The sequence below is a fragment of the Garra rufa genome, chromosome 13 (assembly GCF_049309525.1).
Source record: "Garra rufa chromosome 13, GarRuf1.0, whole genome shotgun sequence".
In the NCBI taxonomy this organism is placed as follows: Eukaryota; Metazoa; Chordata; class Actinopteri; order Cypriniformes; family Cyprinidae; genus Garra; species Garra rufa.
The window spans coordinates 7865325-7886397 of record NC_133373.1 but is presented as its reverse complement, the minus strand read 5'-3'; the positions used below and the strand labels follow the sequence as shown (position 1 = coordinate 7886397).

At 44.1% G+C, this 21073-nt stretch overlaps 1 protein-coding gene across 1 annotated transcript in view; it reads right to left on the bottom strand.

Moving 5' to 3' along the window:
* Nucleotides 1–8074: 8074 nt before the first annotated feature.
* xkr6b (XK, Kell blood group complex subunit-related family, member 6b) overlaps nucleotides 8075–21073 on the bottom strand; it is a 111538-nt gene continuing 98539 nt past the window's right edge. The window contains exons 2-3 of the mRNA XM_073816949.1: nucleotides 11558–11754; nucleotides 8075–9048 (exon numbers count right to left, since the gene is read on the bottom strand). Of these exons, the coding sequence (XP_073673050.1) occupies nucleotides 8075–9048; nucleotides 11558–11754 (1171 nt within the window). The remainder of the gene's footprint in view (nucleotides 9049–11557; nucleotides 11755–21073) is intronic.

Sequence of the window (21073 nt, the reverse complement as noted above, 5' to 3'; positions counted from 1 at the left end):
GATGCTCTCACAGAACCCTGGAGCGATGGCCGGGACGTTGCATTGAAGAAAACATGCACGTATGTTGGAGAGGGTCACCATAGGATGCATTTTGCGGGCATGCTAAGGATGTAAAAGCAGTCTGAAGATGGTCCAGCACTAGAGGCCTTTAAAAATGTGTCCAATGTTAAAATATTCGACCCAGTGAGCACCATATTGACGTATCCCACATCTTCTATACTTATTGGTCTACACACATTTTTTCTTTTTTTTTTCTTCTTCATCTTTTTTTTTTTTTCTTTTTTTTGCAGGCATAAATCCGTTTGGCTAGACATTTTTGTTCACAAGACAAACGACAGAGAGAAAAGATTAACTTGTTGGCACTACAGCTCATTCGTTTTGCAAGACAGAGGAAGGCATAGACAGAAGTACATTAACAATCATTAAATAAATTGCTAACTTCATCGTAACTGTCATTTAGTACCCGAACAAACCAAATCTCATTCCTTTTTTCGCATCGGTTCATAAACAAAACCCTTGTAAATACTCGAATGGAACCGGTCTGTGTATTTCGTCTTCAGGAGAAGTGTGGACATTCAAGTAGATGTTAAAGGAGAAGTTCACTTCCAGAACAAAAATTTAGAGATAATTTACTAACCCCATTGTCATCCAAGATGCTCATGGCTTTCTTTCTTCAGTTGTAAAGAAATTGTGTATTTTGAGGCAAACATTTTAGGATTTTTCTCCATATAGTGGACTTCTATGGTGCCTGCGAGTTTGAACTTCCAAAATGCAGTTTAATGCAGCTTCAAAGGGCTCTAAACGATCCCAGCCGAGAAAGAAAGGTCTTATCTAGCGAAGCGATAGATTATTTTATTTAAAAAAAAAAAAAGACAATTTATATACTTTTTAACCTCAAATGCTCTGCTTGTCTAGCTCTGTGTAAAAACTGTGCATTCCGGGTCAATACAGTTAGGGTATGTCGAAAAAACTCCCATCTCATTTTCTCCTCCAACTTCAAAATCGTCCTACACCCTTTACAAAAAAAAGGTAAAGGACGATTTTGAACTTGGAAAAGAAAATAAGATGGGAGTTTTTCGAAATCTAACTGTCTTGAACCGGAATACACAGAGTTCACGCAAAGCTGGACAAGATGAGTATTTGAGGTTTAAAAAGTATATAAATTGTAATTTATTTTAGAAATTAACCGATTGTTTCACTACATAAAACTCTTCTTCCTTGGCTGGGATCATTTGGAGCACTTTGAAGCTGCTTTTAAATTGCATTTTAGCGGAAGCAGTAGGTCATCCGGGTACTTCTCGCCTACTGTATTTTGAATACTATGAATTCAGACACACTATTCGCCTCGCATACTGTTTTTCGCATACTATATAGTAAGGAAGCATGCGATTTCGGACACAGCGTCTGTATTTATCTTGAGACAAAAATGCTTAATAGTCTTATGCCGAGTTCAGACTGCACGATTTTCAAAGCAATCGCGTCACAGATGTTTTCACACTGCACGATGGATCGGCGACAGGGGGTTTCACACTGCATGACTTTACAATAGGAAGAATCGCCGACAACTTTGTCCCGGTCCACAAACTACGTCTCACAACCAAAAACACGCGAGAAGGGACATGGAAACAACGCAAGGTCAGGCGTGCAAGTTCTCACGTGAGACTGGGATTATTATAAAAAAAAAGGTAGCCCGCAAGAAGCTTGTCATACAAATTGCATGTGCACTCATTTGCAGCGAAAAGAAAAGAAGCCGAAGCTATTCTTGTTGATATTGTGGTCTATACCTTCGTAACTCCTCCCCCAACTTCCCGCTGGCCTGGATGTTGCTGTCTCATTGGCTGTAGGTAATCGCCGATGTGATTTTCAGTCAGATCACCTTTCACACGGCATGATTTTGAATCGCCGACAGGTCCAGATATTTAGCATGCCAAATATCTCACGGGTGTCGGCGACACGTCGGCGATTCTCTCAGATCGCATCTTTGATAGTTCACACTGTGTGATTGTCACTCACGTGAACGAGCACCGATTTGCCTGTGATTTCGGGCATTTGTCGGCGATTTCTCAAAACTTGTCGGCGAGTCAAAATCGGGGCTAAAATCATGCAGTCTGAACTCGGCATTAGTCACATTTTAGTCATTTGAGTCTTTCATAGTTTTAGTCAACGAAAAGTCATTGCATTTTTGTTAACCTTCTGTCATTACTGTTAGTCAAACTGTAGTTCCCAACATTTGTTTTGGTAGCTATTTTATAGTCTTCAAACAAAAACACTCATTAATTCTTCTCTCTTTAGACCAAATCAATTAAGCTCATGAGAAATTTGAATCAATGATTGAATTTGGAAAAACTGCAATAAATGATGGGTAGAGATACAAATTAAACTCGTTTTTAAGATACAGTAGGTTTACTTAACATGTATACATTTATTTAAAGGTGCAATGTGTAATATTTAAGAGGATCTCTAGACAGAAATGCAATATAGTATACATAACTATGTTTTCAGGGATGTATAAAGACCTTACTTAATGAACCATTATGTTTTTATTACCTTAGAATTATCAGTTTATATCTACATACACCGCGGGTCCCCTCACATGGAAGTCGCCGTATTGTTTCTACAGTAGCCCTAAACGGACAAACTTCTCTACAGATCGCGTTTCATCACTGTTGTTCTAGCGGAAAAACACTGACACAATGATGAACAAGTAACTGTAATATTCACAATAACATTGTTTTATTTAATTATTAAGTAAATATAATTACTTAATTTACATTTTAAAAGAAACCTCATTACTCTTTGCTGTCTAAAACGACGACATCTTAATCCCGTGTGGGCCACCGTAGCTTCTGTAAAGGGAGGGGTGAGCGGTGGACGGGAGCCGTTGGTTGCAATTCACAATCTCACCGCTAGATGCCGCAAAAATCTACACACTGCACCTTTAACATATTTTGGTTGGTTAATATTAATGACACAGATAGGTATTTAATTAGGAATGCTGTACCTTTAAGACGCAAGGCATGCAATAGTGACCTACATTCAGTTTTCACCCACCTGTTTACTTTCACTTAAGCCACAACTGACTGTATGTACATGAGATACTCAACACGATAGACATTTGGACTACTGTGTGTGTATTTGAGCACCGAGAACCGATCGCGCACTGTATAAAAACTGAAGAAGTGGAGCTTGCGTGCGCGAGAGAACACTTCTATCAGCGCTTTTCCGCCCATCCCGCCTTTCTAAATTAATCGACAACGAACTGTGACTCCCGGGAAAAACGAGACGTGTGGTCACCCTATCCCTAAGCCTTCCCCTTCAGGTGCTGAGGCCATTGTTGTAGATCGCTAGTTCGCGTTTTGGTAGCCTATATGCAAACGCCCCTTATAATCCAATGACATGGACGCACATTTTGAAAGATGTCTGATGTCTGCACTTATGCTGCCTTCATGTGCTATCGTAATTATGGTAAATACCAAAATCCGACATCGAAATTGCACATGAACACCCACTCACGTTGTAATTTCCACTGGAAAGCTCGAAATTTTTTATGATACCCGAGTTGCCGAGATGGGATAAACTTTGACCTTTCAACATGGCGGACAGCAACGAAACTATACTGAATGATAAGCATTGCATGATGTTAAAAGTTCTCTGCTGTTTAGTTGGTTAGTTTGTAGCCCCCATAATGCTGGGGCATAAAGGATTTTAACAACGTCGCTATTTAAACGTAGTGTTGTCTTTAAAAATACCGTTAAGAGAAGATGCTAGCTCGTCGTGGCTCGCCTCCAGTAGGGTGCCTGGTGGTACAGTGTTCTGAAGGAGGCAATTTTCTCATGTTATTTTATTTGGTCTGTTTTACCAAAGTAGCATGTGAGGACAAATTCCGAGTCCGCCATGTTTCTCTGAACACGACACACTGGTAATTTCCACTTCACAAGTGGAAAGCATCATCTTTCCCATATCACATGAAGGCAGCATTATCTCACCTGAATGAATTGCTCTGTGAGGGCTGAGGTAATTTTTGTCGTCCTGACGCTTTAGCATCAGGACGACAAAAATTACCTCAGCCCTCACAGAGCAATTCATTCATTCTCAATTGAATTGATGAAATCTCAGGAGTGGAGGTAAACAAGTGGCTTTGTTCTGTTTTAAGTGCACCGAATATAGCATACTGGAAAAAAAAAAACCGTTTAATTCATTAACGCAGCATATATTTGTTTGTTAATTAATATTTTTCGTAGTCGTCTTCATTGACAAGATTAACACGGCAAAAAACACAATTTCTTTAAGACTGAAGAAAGAAACACATGAACATCTTGGATGACAAGGGGGTGAGTACATTATCTGTCCATTTTTGTTCTGGAAGTGAACTTCTCCTTTAAGTATTGCCTTTAAGTTGTAATAAGCACACTTCCTGTGTGCGTACGGGACAAAATTGACTGGCTTGTTACAGTACTGAGCGAAATATGAACGGAGATAGAGACACCGGCATTGTTGTTTGCTGCACTGGCTGCCATGGCTACACAGAAGCACCCAAAAAGACAAGGCACCACAAAGAATCAGATATTAGAGACTGGTCCCACTTACCCATCCCACCCTCGACGTGTACAAATGGCGGCATGACTTTAAATATCAACTAATCTGATGTCTAACTTGTTAACTAGTAAGGCAGTAATCTAAAACGAACCAATTCGGAATTATATGCGCCCTATATCTGATCAAACGTGGCGATGTTGGTCACTACACATCATGCCAGTGGAATAATACAAGTAAATATCACAGTGTAGTTGAAAATATCACCTGGTCTGTCTTACCTCAAGTGCGTTAGTAGATACCGATTCTGTAATTGGACGATGAACGTATCATGGGATGCCAGGCAGCCGAGTCACGCAACCGTAAAAGCAGAGTTGGTGATATCCCAGCAAACAACAGTGCATCAATGTGCCAAGCACCTACAGAAGTGGAATATCGGTGACTTTTCAGGCACTGGAAGGGAACGGGGAACAGCAAACGGAAGTGTTCTGTAAAGCGTTCTGTAGCTTAAACTGAAAACCTGATATTGCGAAGGTTACGGAATATTGATGTTTCTGTATAAGAATTGCATGAAATCGCCTGCCCGTCCCCCATTCCCTTTGGCCAGGATATCAATCCAAGATGTTGTCTTGAAACATAGTCTTTGCATCCCAATATCCCAGATAACACTCGCATGAGAGGGGTGGAGGGGTCAGAGCAGCAACCAAGGATGGAGCTGAAGAGGTAAGACTTACAAACAAAATTCACACATACACATACACTCACTGATAGCTATTGTCTATCCTCGTGTTCTTTTCCATCCCTGGCAAAAACCCTCCACCTCGTCCACTACAACCGATCTGAAGTCTGCTTGGAAAATTTCAGCAGGCACAAATGGGGTTCGTAGCAGCCCATGCGGTGAAACTTGGCATCCCATGTTGATGTCTGCACTTATCTCGCCTGGATGCTAAAGCGTCTGGACAACAAAAATTACCTCAGCCGTCACAGAGCAATTTATTCATTCAATTGAATTGATGAAATATGGGGAAAACTACCTCAGGAGTGGAGGTAAACAAGTGGCTTTGTTCTGTTTTAAGTGCACCGTATATAGCATACTGAAAGAAAAAACATATAACATGGGACGTTTAATTCATTTATCTTGCACATTAGAAGAAACCCTCATTCGTTGGTTGGCACCTGGCAACCCAGTCAATCCTCAATATGTGCAACCTTGGCATGCATTCGATGGTGGTGTATAAACTCAGCTAATTTCAGGCTAAAGCAACACCTTTTCTCCAATCATTTCAAAGTACATTTTCAAAAAAATATTGCACAATTTAAAGGACCTTTTTCTTTTATCAAAACATGAGTATAGTACATTTCGAATGCGAATGGTATAGCATTTACACGTGTAAATCTGTCAAGGCTCTTCACCTTTTGAGAAACCATTAGCCTTTTTCTGAAGAAAAGGTTTAAGTGGACAGAGAAATGCAATTTTGTACAGGGAATGATGGAGGAGGACTAAAGGTTAGAGTTGAGCACCACACACTGCAAACATTTCTGTTCATTATTACACTGTAAAAATGGTAACAAGCAATTGTTACCTTGAAGATTGGTTTTCTATATAAAACTTAAAAATAACTCCAAAATAAAAGACATGTTAATTCATATTTTTTCTTGAATAATGTTAAATCACATTTTAAAGCAAATTGTTTAAATTATATGACAAAATATGTTTAACTGAGTATTTATATTTTATGTGTGTGTGTGTGTGTGTGTGTGTGTGTGTTTAGGTAAGGAAGTATGTCCTTATAATAATAATATGTCCTATTTATTCTTTCTAGCTTCTATCAGCTGCACAGAAAAATATATCAGTGGGCCATATGTTTAAAAAAAAATCATGCACTACTGACAAAAGTTTGAGTTTGGTAAGATCATGTCTTATGTTCACTAAAGCTACATGTATTTGATGAAGAAAACAGTAAAAACTGTAATAATGTGAAACTTATTTAACTGTTTTTTTTTCTTTTTTGATATATTAATTATTAGTATACCAACCATTACTTCAGTCTTCAGTGTCATAAGATCCTTGGGAAATCATTCTAATATGTGACCATGGACCACAAAACCAGCCTTAAGTAACATGGGTATATTTGTAGCAATAGCCAAAAATACATTGTATGGGTCAAAATTATCGATTTGTGTTTTATGCCAGAAATCACTAGGATATTAAGTAAACATCATGTTCCATGAAGATATTTTGTACATTTCCTACCATAAATTTATGAGAACTGCATTGCTAAGAACTTCATTTTTGATTCAGTTTAGATTTTTTTCATCCTAAGATTCCAGCTATTCAAATAGGCGTATTTCGGCCAAATATTGTCCTATCCTAACAAATAATACTTAAATGAAAAGCTTATTTATTCGACTTTTAGATTCTGTAAAAATCTCAATTAAAAAAAAAAATTACCCTTAAGACTGGTTTTGTCGTCCAGGGCTCATATGCTGTTTTTTTGCTCAAAAAAAAAAATTATTATTATTATCGATGTTGAAAAAAATTATGTGTGGAAATGATTTTTAAGGATTTTGATTAGTTGAATAAAAGGTTAAAAAAAACAGCATTTATTTGAGATTTTAAAAAAGTATTTACAGTAAAGTCTTACTGTTTATTGTCACTTCTGATTAATTGAATGCATCCTTTTTTCTTTAAAAATAAAAAAGTCTTACTAAGTCCAAACTTTTGAACAGTAGTGTATACAGTATACAGCGTATAAGAAAATATGTCCCATTTATTCAATCTAGCGGTCATAAAGTGCACTCTCACATACTATAGATGGGTTAAAAAAATAGTGGGCCATATGTAAAAAAATTCATATATTCAGATATCACATCACTAGTGAGATTCAGTAGGAAACGACATGTTGAGATAAATATTAAGGCCCTTGATGATCAAAATTGCGGTGGCAGTGTTATATGGTAGGCCAACACCAAAATTTGACACCAATTCACATGACATCATTGGGTTTTACTTGAAAAAGCGATTGTTGTATTTTTTGGCGCAATTTAACAATTTCAAGCCTCTTTCCACTTAATCACAGGAGAAAAGGAATGGGGCATCGTGTGCTTTTTCTGACAATCAAATGTGCTTTTTAGTGGCTAGCTGATTTGCCATCTTTAAGATCAGTTGTCACCACAACTGTTTGGGAAAAACGTAGGCACAAAATGGTAAAAGCAAAATCAGAATGAGGATGCTAAAGACTATGTTCCTCCATCATTCCCGTCATGCACATGTCGGAGGCGATAGGGCCACAAACACCATCAAACATACACGTTAGTCGAACATTCACGCCTAGGGAATGTTGTATTTCGGACTATTTCTTCTCCAACTCTACACTGTGTTAGTCAAAATATATGTTGAATATTCTCTGTTTAGACTCTTTTAGATGCACTCTTATAGCTTGAGAGTGCAACTAAATAAAAACTCTGAAGAAAAAAGCACCAAGGGAAGTGGAGAACCAGAGAGGGCATGAGAGTAGAGAAAGAGCGGCACCGTGCACCTTCACAGGGAGGACTCGTACTGGAGCAGCTCGTAGAGGAGGGGTCCATCCCTGTACCTGATGCCCACCGCGTTGGGGCTGATGTACTGGAGGATGTTTATGGTCCGCCGCAATCGTCGGTCCACAAAGTGAGCATCCCAGGCCGGGTAGCGCTTCCTGGGCATGTCGATCTTGATGAGGGGCCCCTCGGGAGGGATGGGCCGACCTGCCGCATCGGTGGGCTCTGTGGATCTCACCTGGAACACCGGCAGACAAGTGTCTGTGGCGGCCTCCTCTGGTTCGCCGTAGTCCCCTGAAGCCATACCCCTCGTCGGGGTGGCTTGGGAGCCCCGAGGCCCCGGAGTGGGAGCCATGGGCTCGGCTTCGGGCGGTAAGGGAAGGCCCCAGAGGAGCTCAGCACAGCAGGAACTGGCTAGCACCCTCAGCCGGGGCCCCATGGGATGCAGGACCCCATAGTAGAGGACCATGCAGGCCACTCCGGAGGCAAAGCACAGGAAGACGCCGCAGAGGGCGGACGCAGCGTAGGAGTCGGTAGTGACCGGGTCTCTGTAGGTGTACCACAGAGCGGTAAGGATGGTATTTTCCACCAGCACCAGCGAATAATAAACCACCATGCGGAATCGGGTCCTTCCCTCCTTGACGTTAAACCAGCAGAAGACGTAGACCACGCCTACCACCATGTTGAATAGCACCTCCTCCCACTTGGACATACAGAAGTCGGTGCCTCCGTGGATTACCCAGAAGGCCATGGCACACCAGTGCAGCACCACAAAAATGCCAAAGTAGATGTGGAAAACTGAGGCAAAGAGGGCGAAAGATAGCGCCCGAGAAGAAATGGTGAAGAAACGCCACAGAAGATGCACCAGCGCTCCCCGGTAGCTCATGCTCTTTTGGTCGTCGCGGGAGTCGCGCAGAAGCTTGTGATACGAGGCCAGAACCCAGGAAAGAGAGAGGAGAGACGCGACCGCTGACACACCTGAATGACAGAGAGAGATACAATTATTCTTATTAAATATGCAAAGTGTCATTGCTTATTAAAGGACTACTCCACTTCCAAAATAAAAAGTCACAGAGAAAGTTTTTGGAGGAAAACATTCTAAGATTTTTCTCCATATAGTGGACTTCAATGGCGCTTAACAGATTGAAGGTTAAAAATGCAGTTTCAATGCAGCTTCAAAGGGCTCTATACAATCCCAGCCAAGGAATAAGGGTCTTATCTAGCAAAACGATTGGTTATTTTCTAAAAAAATATGTAAAATTTATATACTTTTTAACCTCAAATGCTCGTTTTGTCTAGCTCTGTGACGTGCATGCGTACTCTTTGCGCTCCGGTTCATTACAGTTCATTATGTTGAAAAACTCCTATCTCATTTTCTCCTCCAACTTCAAAATTGTCCCACATCTCTGCAGAAGTACTAATGCAAAGAAGGTCAAATGCTCTTTACAAAAAAACATGGTAAAACAGCGATGTAGGGCGATGTTGAAGTTGGAGGAGAAAATGAGATGGGAGTTTTTCAACATACTGTATTGAACCAGAGTGCAGAGAGTACGCATGCGCATCGCAGAGCTAGACAAGATGAGCATTTGTGGTTAAAAAGTGTATAAATATAAATTCTTAGTTTCGCTAGGTAAGACCCTTATTCTTTTGCTGAGATCTTTTAGAGCCTTTTGAAGCTGCATCGAAATGGCATTTTTAACCTTCAATTTGTTGAGCATTACTTAAGTACACTATATGTAGAAAAATCCTGGAATGTTTTCCTCAAACAACTTAATTTGTTTGTGTCATTTGGGACTGAAGAAAAAATCAATATCTTGGATGACACTGGGGTGAGTAAATTATAAGGAAATATTTTCTTCTGGAAGTGGAATTATCCTTTAATAGTGCTGTAAAATCGATTAATTGCATCCGAAATAATGTGTGCATACTGTGTATACTCATATGTATATATAGACATACACACATACATGTATATATGTAAGAAATATATGTATGTAAACACAAACTTTTATTTTGGATGCGATTAATCACGATTAATCAAATTGACTGCATTAAATATTGTAGTACTAGTACTAAATATACGCACTATATTAATAAATGATAAATAATACTACAATTATTGAATTAAAAATTAATGTACACTACCAGTCAAAAGTTTTTGGACAGTAAGATTTGTTATGTTTTTTTAAAGAAGTCTCTTCTGCTCACCAAGCCTGCATTTATTTAATCCAAACTACAGCAAAAGCAGTAATATTGTGAAATATTTTTACTATTTAAAATAACTGTTTTCTGTTTGAATATATATTTAAATGTAATTTATTTCTGTGATTTCAAAGCTGAATTTTCAGCGTTATTATTCCAGTCTTCAGTGTCACGTGATCCTGATTAGAAGGACAGCACTCCCAGCAGTGTAGATGCCTAGTAATGATATAATGATATGAATATCTGATATATTCAGATAGAAAACAGCTATTTTAAATAGTAAAAATATTTCAAAATGTTACTGCTGTACTTTGGATCAAATAATTGCAGGCTTGGTGAGCAGAATAGATTTTGACTGGTAGTGTATATATTTTTGTGTATGTCGAAAAAAGAACAAAATCACAATGCAATATATGTGTACTGTGATGAACAACATAAACTATCCATATCCAGTAATGCTAATAAAAGGCATGCTAACGCATACAAACAGCATCAATCATTGTCTTATCATTTCTGCAACACCTGCCTACCATTTGATGGAGCCATTCTCCAAAACACACCTCTTTCTTGTTCTATATATATTATTTTCTAAGACGATTATCATTCATCCTGCTGAGCTCAGACTTCATGTTCATAAAGGCATCTGCACTGCTGGCAGTGCTGTCACCTCAAACGTAAGAAATGGTTTTACGGCTCAGATTATCTGCTGCACGGCAGAAAAAATATGCTCCATACAAACACATTTGATCATTCAAAAAGTCTAGGGAGGGACTTATTCTCAGATTCGTCTTCGTCGTTTTTTCCAGATTTGCCATCATATGCCTGGTTTTCTGGAAGATTAAGATGGTTGTTGGACGTGTTGATGAATTAATACAACACAAAGCTGTTGGGCATATACTGTTGTCACTTGAAATGCTAACCTAACTGCGAATTTTGGCCATGCATCATGAGCCTTGAGTTGCACTCATAAAAAATTAAAGGTACATTTCCAGCAGCATTTCTAATCAGGAAATGTTGTTTGAGCATGCAGTGCATGTGACAAATCACCAACAGTCAATCTGAAACAACTCTCACTACTGAAATTATTAACCTATAATTGAATTACGCTACACCACAATCACAAAAACATACGTAAATCCTCTGAAAGGTATAAATTGTGTCCCATTCTTCTTGCCAAGGTTTCAGTGAAATGTACACATCCAAAAATCATTCATCACTGACATACATAAGCAGTACTGTTTGAAATGGTAGTGGTCTCAGTACAGAGCCTTGAGGCACTCCTTACACTGCAGCGTTTCGGCCCGGTTCTTCTGGATCATGATGCACAGCTGGAGAACCAGCTGCGGAGCGCTTTCCAGAAATGTCTCCAGTAGACGAAGCATGTTGACATCGGCATACTCATACATCATGGCCCAGTAGAAGCGTCGCTGGTTCTCCCTTTGTCTGCGGCTCTGGATGCCAAGATACATTGTTCTGATGTACCTGCAGAGGTGCAGATGCAGAAGAGAAGGAAAGCAGATATAGTATAAGGCTGGAAAATTCAAAGTAGGAATTATACAGATTATATTTCAGATGTAGAAAATGACAGTAAACAAAGAAGGGAAACAGAGAAACAAAACAAGAGGAGGGATCAGTTAACCAGATTGATATCACATATCCATTATGGATATACATTCTCTGTGAGGTTATGACCTTGTGGGATATTTGTATTCTTCAAACCGGTGTTGTGTTGGGAAGAAACTAAAAGCAGCAATGCTGTTAAGATTTTTTTTCAAGCGTGACAGCAGCTCAGCTGTTCTCACAGTAGTGTAGCTTTTCAACAGTCTACTAGTCTAACAGCGAAGTGTGAAAATGCACTTTGCTGTTTTTGTCACACACTTTTGTGACTGAGACATAGCAACTACTATCAAACACAATCTCACACACACCCTGCTGGAATGTCTTAAATGTTTTTGTATAGCTTCAGACTGTCAGTTTGTGTTTAGCGGTGAGCATTTTTCAATGATTCTTTCTGCAGGTTACATCATTACTAGCAGGTGGCAACGACAGTGCTTGTCTTTATAGGTGAGTCATTTGAATTATTAACTCAATTGATTCACTCAGCAACACTGATTCTTTAAAGGGATAGTTCACCCAAAAATTAAAATTAGTTTATCTGTTTACCCCCAGGGCATCCAAGATGTAGGTGACTTTGTTTCAGTAGAACACAAACGAAGATCCGCTCAACTCAAACCGCTGCAGTCTGTCAGTGATTTAATGGCAGTGGATGGGCACCAAACCTTTGAAAGTAAAGAAAAAACTTGCACAGACAAATCCAAATTACACCCTGCGGCTCGTGAAGATACACTGATGTCCTAATGAAACGATCGATTTGTACGAGAAACTGAACAGTATTTATATCATTTTTTACCTTTGATATACAGCAATGTCCAACTCAGCTCAGCATCCGGCGCGTTACCTGTGTACAAGCTCTGGCGTAGTATACGCAAATGCCGTAAGGGGAAATCGGTGAAATGTCAACAGACCCGGATGAGTTTGCACTAGGGGTTGCACCGATTAATCGTCTAGTCGACTTTAATGCTCTGCCATGACGCTTTAAGCTTGACGTCGACTAGTCGCTGGTCCTATAGAGGGCGCAACAGGATAAGAAGTCTTTGAAGTCGACATTTACGCTTTGTGAAAACAGCTTTACAGTGCTACTTTATCTGCTGATTTAGAACGAGCAGAAATCTGTGAGAAATATAACGACCCAAAGACAAAATAACTGATTAGTTACTGATTATACTGATTAGCAAAGTATTATAGGAACAATAGCCATGTAGGCAGCGCTGTGTCATAGCTGTGCACAAGGTGTTTGAGTCTCAGCTCAAGGTTTAAGTGTTTTTGTTCAATAATGACGTCATAAGCGACTAGTCGACGTCGACTCGACTTTTATCACGTAAATGTCGACTTTAAAAAATCTGAAGTCGTTCAACCCCTAGTTTGCACAAGTAAACATAATGTTTTAGCTTTAAATCTGTTTGAACAATCAGGATAAGCGCAAGTAATTACCATTTTGAATAACCGCTATACCCACAATCTCTGTGCTCTTTGTAAACAATGAGTGTCGTACACACGCGATAGATTGCTTCCGGTGTTTGCGTATACTACGCCAGAGCGCGTTCACATGTAACGAGCCGGATGATGAGCACGCACTCGGGACAGTTGTTGGACATGGCTATATATCAATGGTAAAAAAATGATATAAATACTGTTCAGTTTCACACGAAAACCGATTGTTTCGTGTCTTAGGACATCAATTTATTGTCACGAGCCGCAGGGTGTTATGTGGATTTGTCTGTGCATGTTTTTCTTTACTTTCAAAGGTTTGGTGCCCATCCACTGCCATTAAATCACTAATAGACTGCAGTGGTTTGAGTTAAAAATCTTCGTTTGTGTTCTACTGAGGAAACAAAGTCACCTACATCTCGGATGCCCTGGGGGTAAGCAGATAAACATCAAATTTTCATTTTTGGGTATCCCTTTAAGAAACAAAACAAGCAGCAGCCTGAATTATGTCATCTGTCACATGTCACATGAACTATTTTATCAATGTCCTTACTACTTTTCTGGGCCTTGAACTTGTCAGTTGCATTGCTGTCTATGCAGGGTCAGAAAGCTCTCGGATTTCATCAAAAATACCTTAATTTGTGTTCTGAAGATGAACAAAAGTTTGAAACGACTTGAACCTATTTACAGGGTTATTTCACCCAAAAATGAAAATTAGCCCATTATTTACTCACCCACAAGCCATCCGTATATGACTTCCTTCTTTTAGACTAATCCAATCTGAGTTATATTAAAATGCTGTATGTCCTGGCTATTTCTAGCTTTATCATGGCAATAGGCAGGTGTATCTCTTCAACAGGTCAAAACAAGTCCAATAAAGTGCATCCATGCATAATAAGAAGTGCCTCACACGGCTCCGGGGGTTGAATAAAAGGCTTCCTGTAGCGAATCAATGCATTTGGTTAGAAAAATATCCATAATAAAACATAATAATCACTTTAATCTAGCGTGCGCTGACAGTTGTACACGGAAGCAGCTCTGGGCGGATGAGCGTAGGACGTCTGCGTTGCGCAGGTGAGTCTCGCGTGAACCAACGTTTGTTTATAGAAGCAATGAAGCAAAGTTTCCTTACTTTAGGAAAGGAAAACCAGTCTCATCTTGGCTTATATCGGAATCCTCTGACATTCTTCTTTACAAATAATCATTTTGTACTTCTAATTTTTGACCGTTGTTTTGATCTCTCCATTTGTGTGTCCGCGTTCCTCACTTCTGAGCGGCGCATGCACAACGCCACCCAGAGCTCCTTCTGTGTACAACAGTGAGTGCAAGCTAGATTAAACTGATGATTATGTTTTAAATATGGATATTTTTCTTACAAAAATGCATTGATTTGCTGTAGGAGGCCTTTATTCACCCCCTGGAGCTGTGAGGCACTTTCTATTATGGATGGATGCGCTTTATTGGACTTGTTTTGACCTGTTGAAATGAAACACTTGCCTATTGCCATGATAAAGCTTGAAAGAGCCAGGACATTTTTTAATATAACTCAGATTGGATTCGTCTGAACGCAAGAAGTCATATATACCTAAGATGAGTAAATAATGGGTTAATTTTCATTTTTGGGTGAACTATGCCTTTAAGTTTGACGCTGTCAATGACACAGAAATATGTGTATGTGCAAGTTGCAGGACAAGTACGATTTTGTTATTCCATCTAAATACTCTTTTTGACCCCAAACATCTAACATTAAACAACATGTCATTAGGGTTTATTCTATGTGGTTTTGTTGTGCAATCAGTAGTGTGTAATAAAGGTGGATAGTTATTCCAGCAAACATACACACTGCCAATCTAGCTCTATCTTTTCTTCTCATCCTGTGTTAAAGATACCAATATACCATTGGGGACAGTGGCCGACGGGCGCCTGTCTAGGCAGGGATGGACTGGAGACAGGGTGTTCTGTGTCAGCGACTGTCAGGGATTGATTATCTGTGATCTTGAGCTTGGATGATCTTCCAGAGCTCACCACCATGGAGTCACACTATATTTATTGAAAGGCACAATCTTGGGCCACATTTCGCTCTCATTTCTTACCTAAAGCTCAATCATGAGAGAAGCTGAGATACATTAGGTGCTGAGGGGAGCAAATTACATTCAGCCATAATAACAGGACAGAGACTTTGAGGTCACCAGGAGGTAAATGGGACTCACAGGCCCAGTATCTGAGAAAATGAAACTGCCTCCTAAAAAAAAAAAGAGTGTAATGATATGATTACACCACTAGAGGGTTCACTTTACTGTTATGTAAAACAGGCTGTTAAAACACATCTGTAAAAACGTCTCGGGTTACGTATGTAACCTTAGTTCCCTGAGGGAACGAGACGCCGCGTCAGGAACGCTATGGGGAACGCCATTGGCGGGCCGCACTCTGAACTGTGTATAACAACCAATGAAATGACGGGAGTGACGTCACAGGCGCGGTGACGTCATCGACCGGGAAGTATAAAACGCGTGCGTTTGAAGCCGGCGGCAGCTCTTTTTAGGAATGAAGCGAGCGCCGCAGGGTGCGGGAATTATGGTCCGAGACGCGGCGTCTCGTTCCCTCAGGGAACTAAGGTTACATACGTAACCCGAGACGTTCCCTTCCGGGAACTCGAGCCGCGTCAGGAACGCTATGGGGAACGAGACTACCAACGCCCCCATAATTTCCGAGCCCTGCGAGTGTCTGCTCAACCAGGGTGGAAAGGAAAGAGCCCTTGTCTAGCATTCCGCGGACAAGAAGGCCCTGTAGTCCTCGGCCCTCGGGCACACGAGGAATGGTAGTCTTCCTCTGTCTGGTCGCCAGCCAGAACGAGAGGTACTCCGCGGCCCTCAGGCACACGCAGAGTCTTAGTCCTTTGTCTGGGGGTTAGCCAGAACAAGAGGGACCGAATGACCACTGTCTAGCACTCGGCGGACAGATGGTGTAGGTAGTCCTTGGTCCAGGAGGACAATGCACTCGACCTCAAGAGTGCTCCCCGGCCCGCAGGCACACGGGGAATGGGGTTCTACCTCTGTCTGGTCTCCAACCAGAGCGAGAGGTGCTCCTCGGCCCTCGGGCACACGAGGAGTCTTAGTCCTTTGTCTGGGAGTGGCCAGAACAAGAGGGACTGCAACGACCACTGTCTAGCACTCGGCGGACAGATGGTGTTAGGTAGTCCTCGGTCCGCAGACCCACAAGGACAGTGCACTCGACCCCAAGAGTGCTCCTCGGCCCGCAGGCACACGAGGAATGGAGGTCTTCCTCTGTCTGGTCGCCAGCCAGAACGAGAGGTACTCCGCGGCCCTCAGGCACACGCAGAGTCTTAGTCCTTTGTCTGGGAGTTAGCCAGAGCAAGAGGGACCGAATGACCACTGTCTAGCACTCGGCGGACAGATGGTGTGGGAAGTCCTCGGTCCGCAGACCCACGAGGACGGTGAGCTTGACCTCAAGGCTCCTCGGCCCTCGGGCACACGAGGAGAGGGTGATCCTTTGTCTGGGGGTTCAGCCAGAACAAGAGGGATCCAAGGCTCGGCCTGGAGCTCCGCCAGGACGCGAGGGAATAAGCCATTGTCTAGCATTACGCGGACAAGAGGGCACTGCAATCCCCGGCCCTCGGGCTCACGGGGAAGACAGTAGGGGCCTCCGCCTGGTAGCCAGCCAGTGCATGAGGCACTCCTCGGCCTTCTGTGAAGGCAGACGAGGAGTCTTAGTCCTTGGTCTGGGGAAAGCCAGAAACCAGAGGGACCGGAGTACACTCGGTCTGATAGCATCCTGCGTCAGAACACGAGGAGAATTAAGCCATTGTCTAGCATTCCGCGGACAAGAGGGCTGTGCAGTTCTCGGCCCTCAGGCACACGAGAACCGTGACCTCTGCCTGGTTCGCCAGCCAGTGCGAGAGGTACTCCTCGGCCCTCGGGCTCACGAGGAGTCTTAGTCCTTTGTCTGGGGGTAACCAGAACAAGAGGGACCGGAAGCTCGGCCTGGTAAGCATACCGGGACGCGAGAGTATGAGCCTTTGTCTAGCATTACACGGACAAGAGGCTTTTAGGTCTGCTCCTCGGCCCTCAGGCTCGCGAGGATGCAGGGACACTCCTCGGCCCTCGGGCACACGAGGAGCGTCGTGGCGAAAACGACTTCTCTTCTTTCCGCAGAAAGAATGCGCCTTGAGAAGTCTCCTCCTGGCTAGGGAGGTGGCTAACCCTCTAGGCCTAGCGCACTAGGCCGAGAGTACAGCCGAGCCTGGAGCGGCTCTGAGGTCAAGCTCATAGTACCTGACGGATGTCAGGGGCGAGGACCAATTGTCAGGGGCGAGGACCAACCCGCAGCATTGCAGATGTCCTGGAGGGGGACACCTGCTGTCAGAGCTTTTGGAGGCAGGCAGCCTCAGAAGGAGTAAGTCTTGGCTCCCCATGGAGCTGGGAGACCAGAGGACTTGGAAGTAGTAGGAATGGCATCTGTGATCCATCTACTGATAGCTCTGAACGTGCCACATGCTTTCTTTGCGGCCGTATGTGCCCAGTGCGCATACTGGACAGATATACTTCCCATTGGTCGCACTCCAGGAATGGAGGTAATAGAGGCTTGAGACCCCTCAGGGTCTCAACCTGAGTGCACCACCGAGGAAACCATACCGACGAGCCACCACGAGGGGCGTGGTAGGCCAATAAGCCGCCACGAACACCCTCAGGATGGAGTGAGCTGGTTTTGTGGGTTTGCGAGGACTCAGTACTGTACCAACGGGCAGTAACTTGGTCTAGATGGTGTTCGTGACACCATGAAGCAAACAGTCACTTAAGGTTTCCTCGTGAAGGGAGCTCTGGATAGGAGCAGGGTCTCAACAACCTCGGTTGAGAGACCCTAGTCTATGAGTTGCGCCCCCCCCAGGGGCCATACTCATAACTTTCCACCTCTCCATGTGGGGGTAGCAGGCCGCGCCCCCAGCTTGAGAGGGAAGGTCCAAGGCCATGGTTGGACTAGCCGTGACGATGCCGGCATGCTCTTTCCAGAACTCCAGGGTGCACAGTGATCGGGAGAATGTGTACAGACGCAGCCTCAGCCACGTCTGTACTATGGCGTCCAGTCCGGGCGGACCTGGAGGCACTAAGGAGAACCAGAGAGAACCTTGCGATATCTATCGAGTCGCCAGAGGTCCCAACTTCTGAGTCTCCATGCTTCATTACTTCCTGATGAAGCCTCGATCTCCCGACCGTGGAGGAAACGTGTGACCAGGGGGTACTTGCCCACTGAGAGGCCACCTAGAGGGGCGTGGAAGGCGTTTATAGCCGCCACGTAACCCTCAGGGTGGAGTGAGCTAGCCCTGCGGAAAGGCGAGACTATAGGAACTCCAGAACTGTACCGACCGGGCAGTTGACTGGGTCCAGGTGGTGCTCGCGGCACCATCTCGTGAATAAGTTCCACTTAAGGCCATACAGTTTCCTCGTAGAGGGAGCTCTGGATTGGAGAAAGGTCTCAGCAACCTCGGTTGAGAGACTCGCTCCTATGAGTTGTGCCCCCTCAGGGGCCACACCCATAACCTCCACTTCTCTGGGTGGGGGTGGCATATTGCGCCCCCAGCCTGAGACAGGAGGTCCCTCCTGACGGGAATCTCCCACGGAGAGCCGTCTAGGAGAGATACCAGGTCCGAGAACCATACTCGTGCCGGCCAGTACGGGGCTACTAGTAGCAGCCGCACTTGAAACCGACGGACCCGTTCCAGAACTCCCGGGAGCAGAGCGATCAGGGGAAAGGCGTACAGACGCAGCCTCGGCCACGTCTGTGCCATGGCATCCAGCCCCAGTGGAGCTGGAGGAACTAGAGAGTACCAGAGGGGACAGTGCGATGTCTCTTGAGTCGCAAACAGGTCCACCTGTGCCTGGCCAAATGTTCTCCAGATCTGCTTCACCACCTCTGGGTGAAGCATCCATTCCCCGGGCCTCAGCCCCTGCCTGGCAGGACGTCTGCTCCCACGTCCAGAGATACTGGACTGCTCTCAGGGAGAGAAGTCTTTCCTTAAGACCATAGGAGAATCCGGTACGCCAGCTTATATAAGGGGCGTGAGCGGATACCTTTTGGAAGGAAACACTTCAGGGCGTGGAACACGGCTAGCATCTCTAGGCGATTTGTGTGCCAGGAGAGATGGAATTGCTCCACAGGCCTTGGGTTGAGCGGCCACTCATGACCGCCTCCCCATCCGGTGAGGGATGCGTCCGTCGCTAGCATGACGCGGCGACGAGGAGCTCCCAGAACCGGACCCTGAGAGAGAAACCAGGGTTTCTTCCACATGGCCAAGGCACGTAGGCAGCGCCGCGTGACCTTGATCTTGCGAAATGGGTTTCCCCTCGGGGAGAACCGCCTGGTTTGAGCCACCACTGAAGTGGTCTCATAAGCAGCAGTCCAAAAGGTATCACGTTGGAAGCGGCTGCCATAAGACCTAACAGTACTTGGGACTGTAGACAGTGGGTGACGGGCCTAGCTTGACCGCATTTACTGCAGTAAGGATCGACTCGAACCGAGCAGGTGACATTCGTGCCTGCATCGTGGTCGAATCCCAGACTACACCTAGATAAGTGATTTTTAGAAATCACACCCTTCTTGGTGTTGAGTCTCAACCCCAATTCTTTCATGAGAGCGAGAACAACACCTCGATGTTGAGCCGCTAATTATTCTGAGCTGGCCAGAATCGACCAGTCGAGTATGCGGATGTCCTGGAATCACGGAGGAGCCAGAGCAGCATCCACACACTTCGTGAAAGTTCGGGTGAGAGCTAGGCCGAAAGGAAGTACTCTGTATTGGTGAGCTTTGCCCCTGAAAGCGAGCCTGAGAAACTTCCTGTACTGACTTCCTGTTCCAGACCCTGCTCGGGGTTTACCCCGCTGAAAGGTGTCGGCTTGGCGCCGAACTGAATAGTGTAACCTTTCTCTACAGTACGCAGGACCCACTTTGAAACATTTGGCAGTAGTTTCCACGCTGCCAGAGAGTTTACTTAGGGTACCAGCCTCTCGAGACTGGTGTCTGGATTTACTCGAGGAACTAACTCGGAGACCTGTAACAGCAAGCTGGCAGGAAGCTCCTGAACTAGCTCTTCGAGAGACCCCCGCGGGGGCTGCGAACTCTCCAGGGCCGCTACGTTTCCGGGCGGAACAGCTAGAGGATGTTCGCGGGAGATAGCCGCGCCCTGTAACACTGGCAGGGTTAGCTGACTCATCTCCTGAGGGCCACGAAGGGGTCTGAAACCCGCACCCGGAGGTACGGTGCAAACCCCCTCGCGAGGGGCTGCCCTCAACGGCCCTGAGCCACAACCGTCAGGGCCGTTTAGGCGAGGACTTCCTGGATAGGAGGACGACCCTCAGGTCGAACCTCTTCTTTTTCTTGGAAGCCCCCGACTTAGAGCGTTGCTTTCCGGGTCCTCTAGGCATAGCCGGAGGAACGCGGGCGGCATCGCTCTGTTTCTGCGCCTCTGATGTGGAGAGCTGGTACACGGCTGGGGTTTAAATCTTTCCCGTCAGGAACCCCGACACGTGTTCATTTGCTCATCAAGCCTGAAGTTTTATTAGGCGGCCTGAAGAGCAAAGACGGAGCCTTCAGAAATGATGCCTAGACCGGGGAACAGAGGCTGATAGCGTCTGTTCAACCCGCGGCGTCATCTTTACTTTCTAGTTTTTCCCAGATCTAAAACTCAATGTAGATCGGGAAGGACAGAAAGCTCCGTTTGGAAGTGCTGACTTAGTCCGCA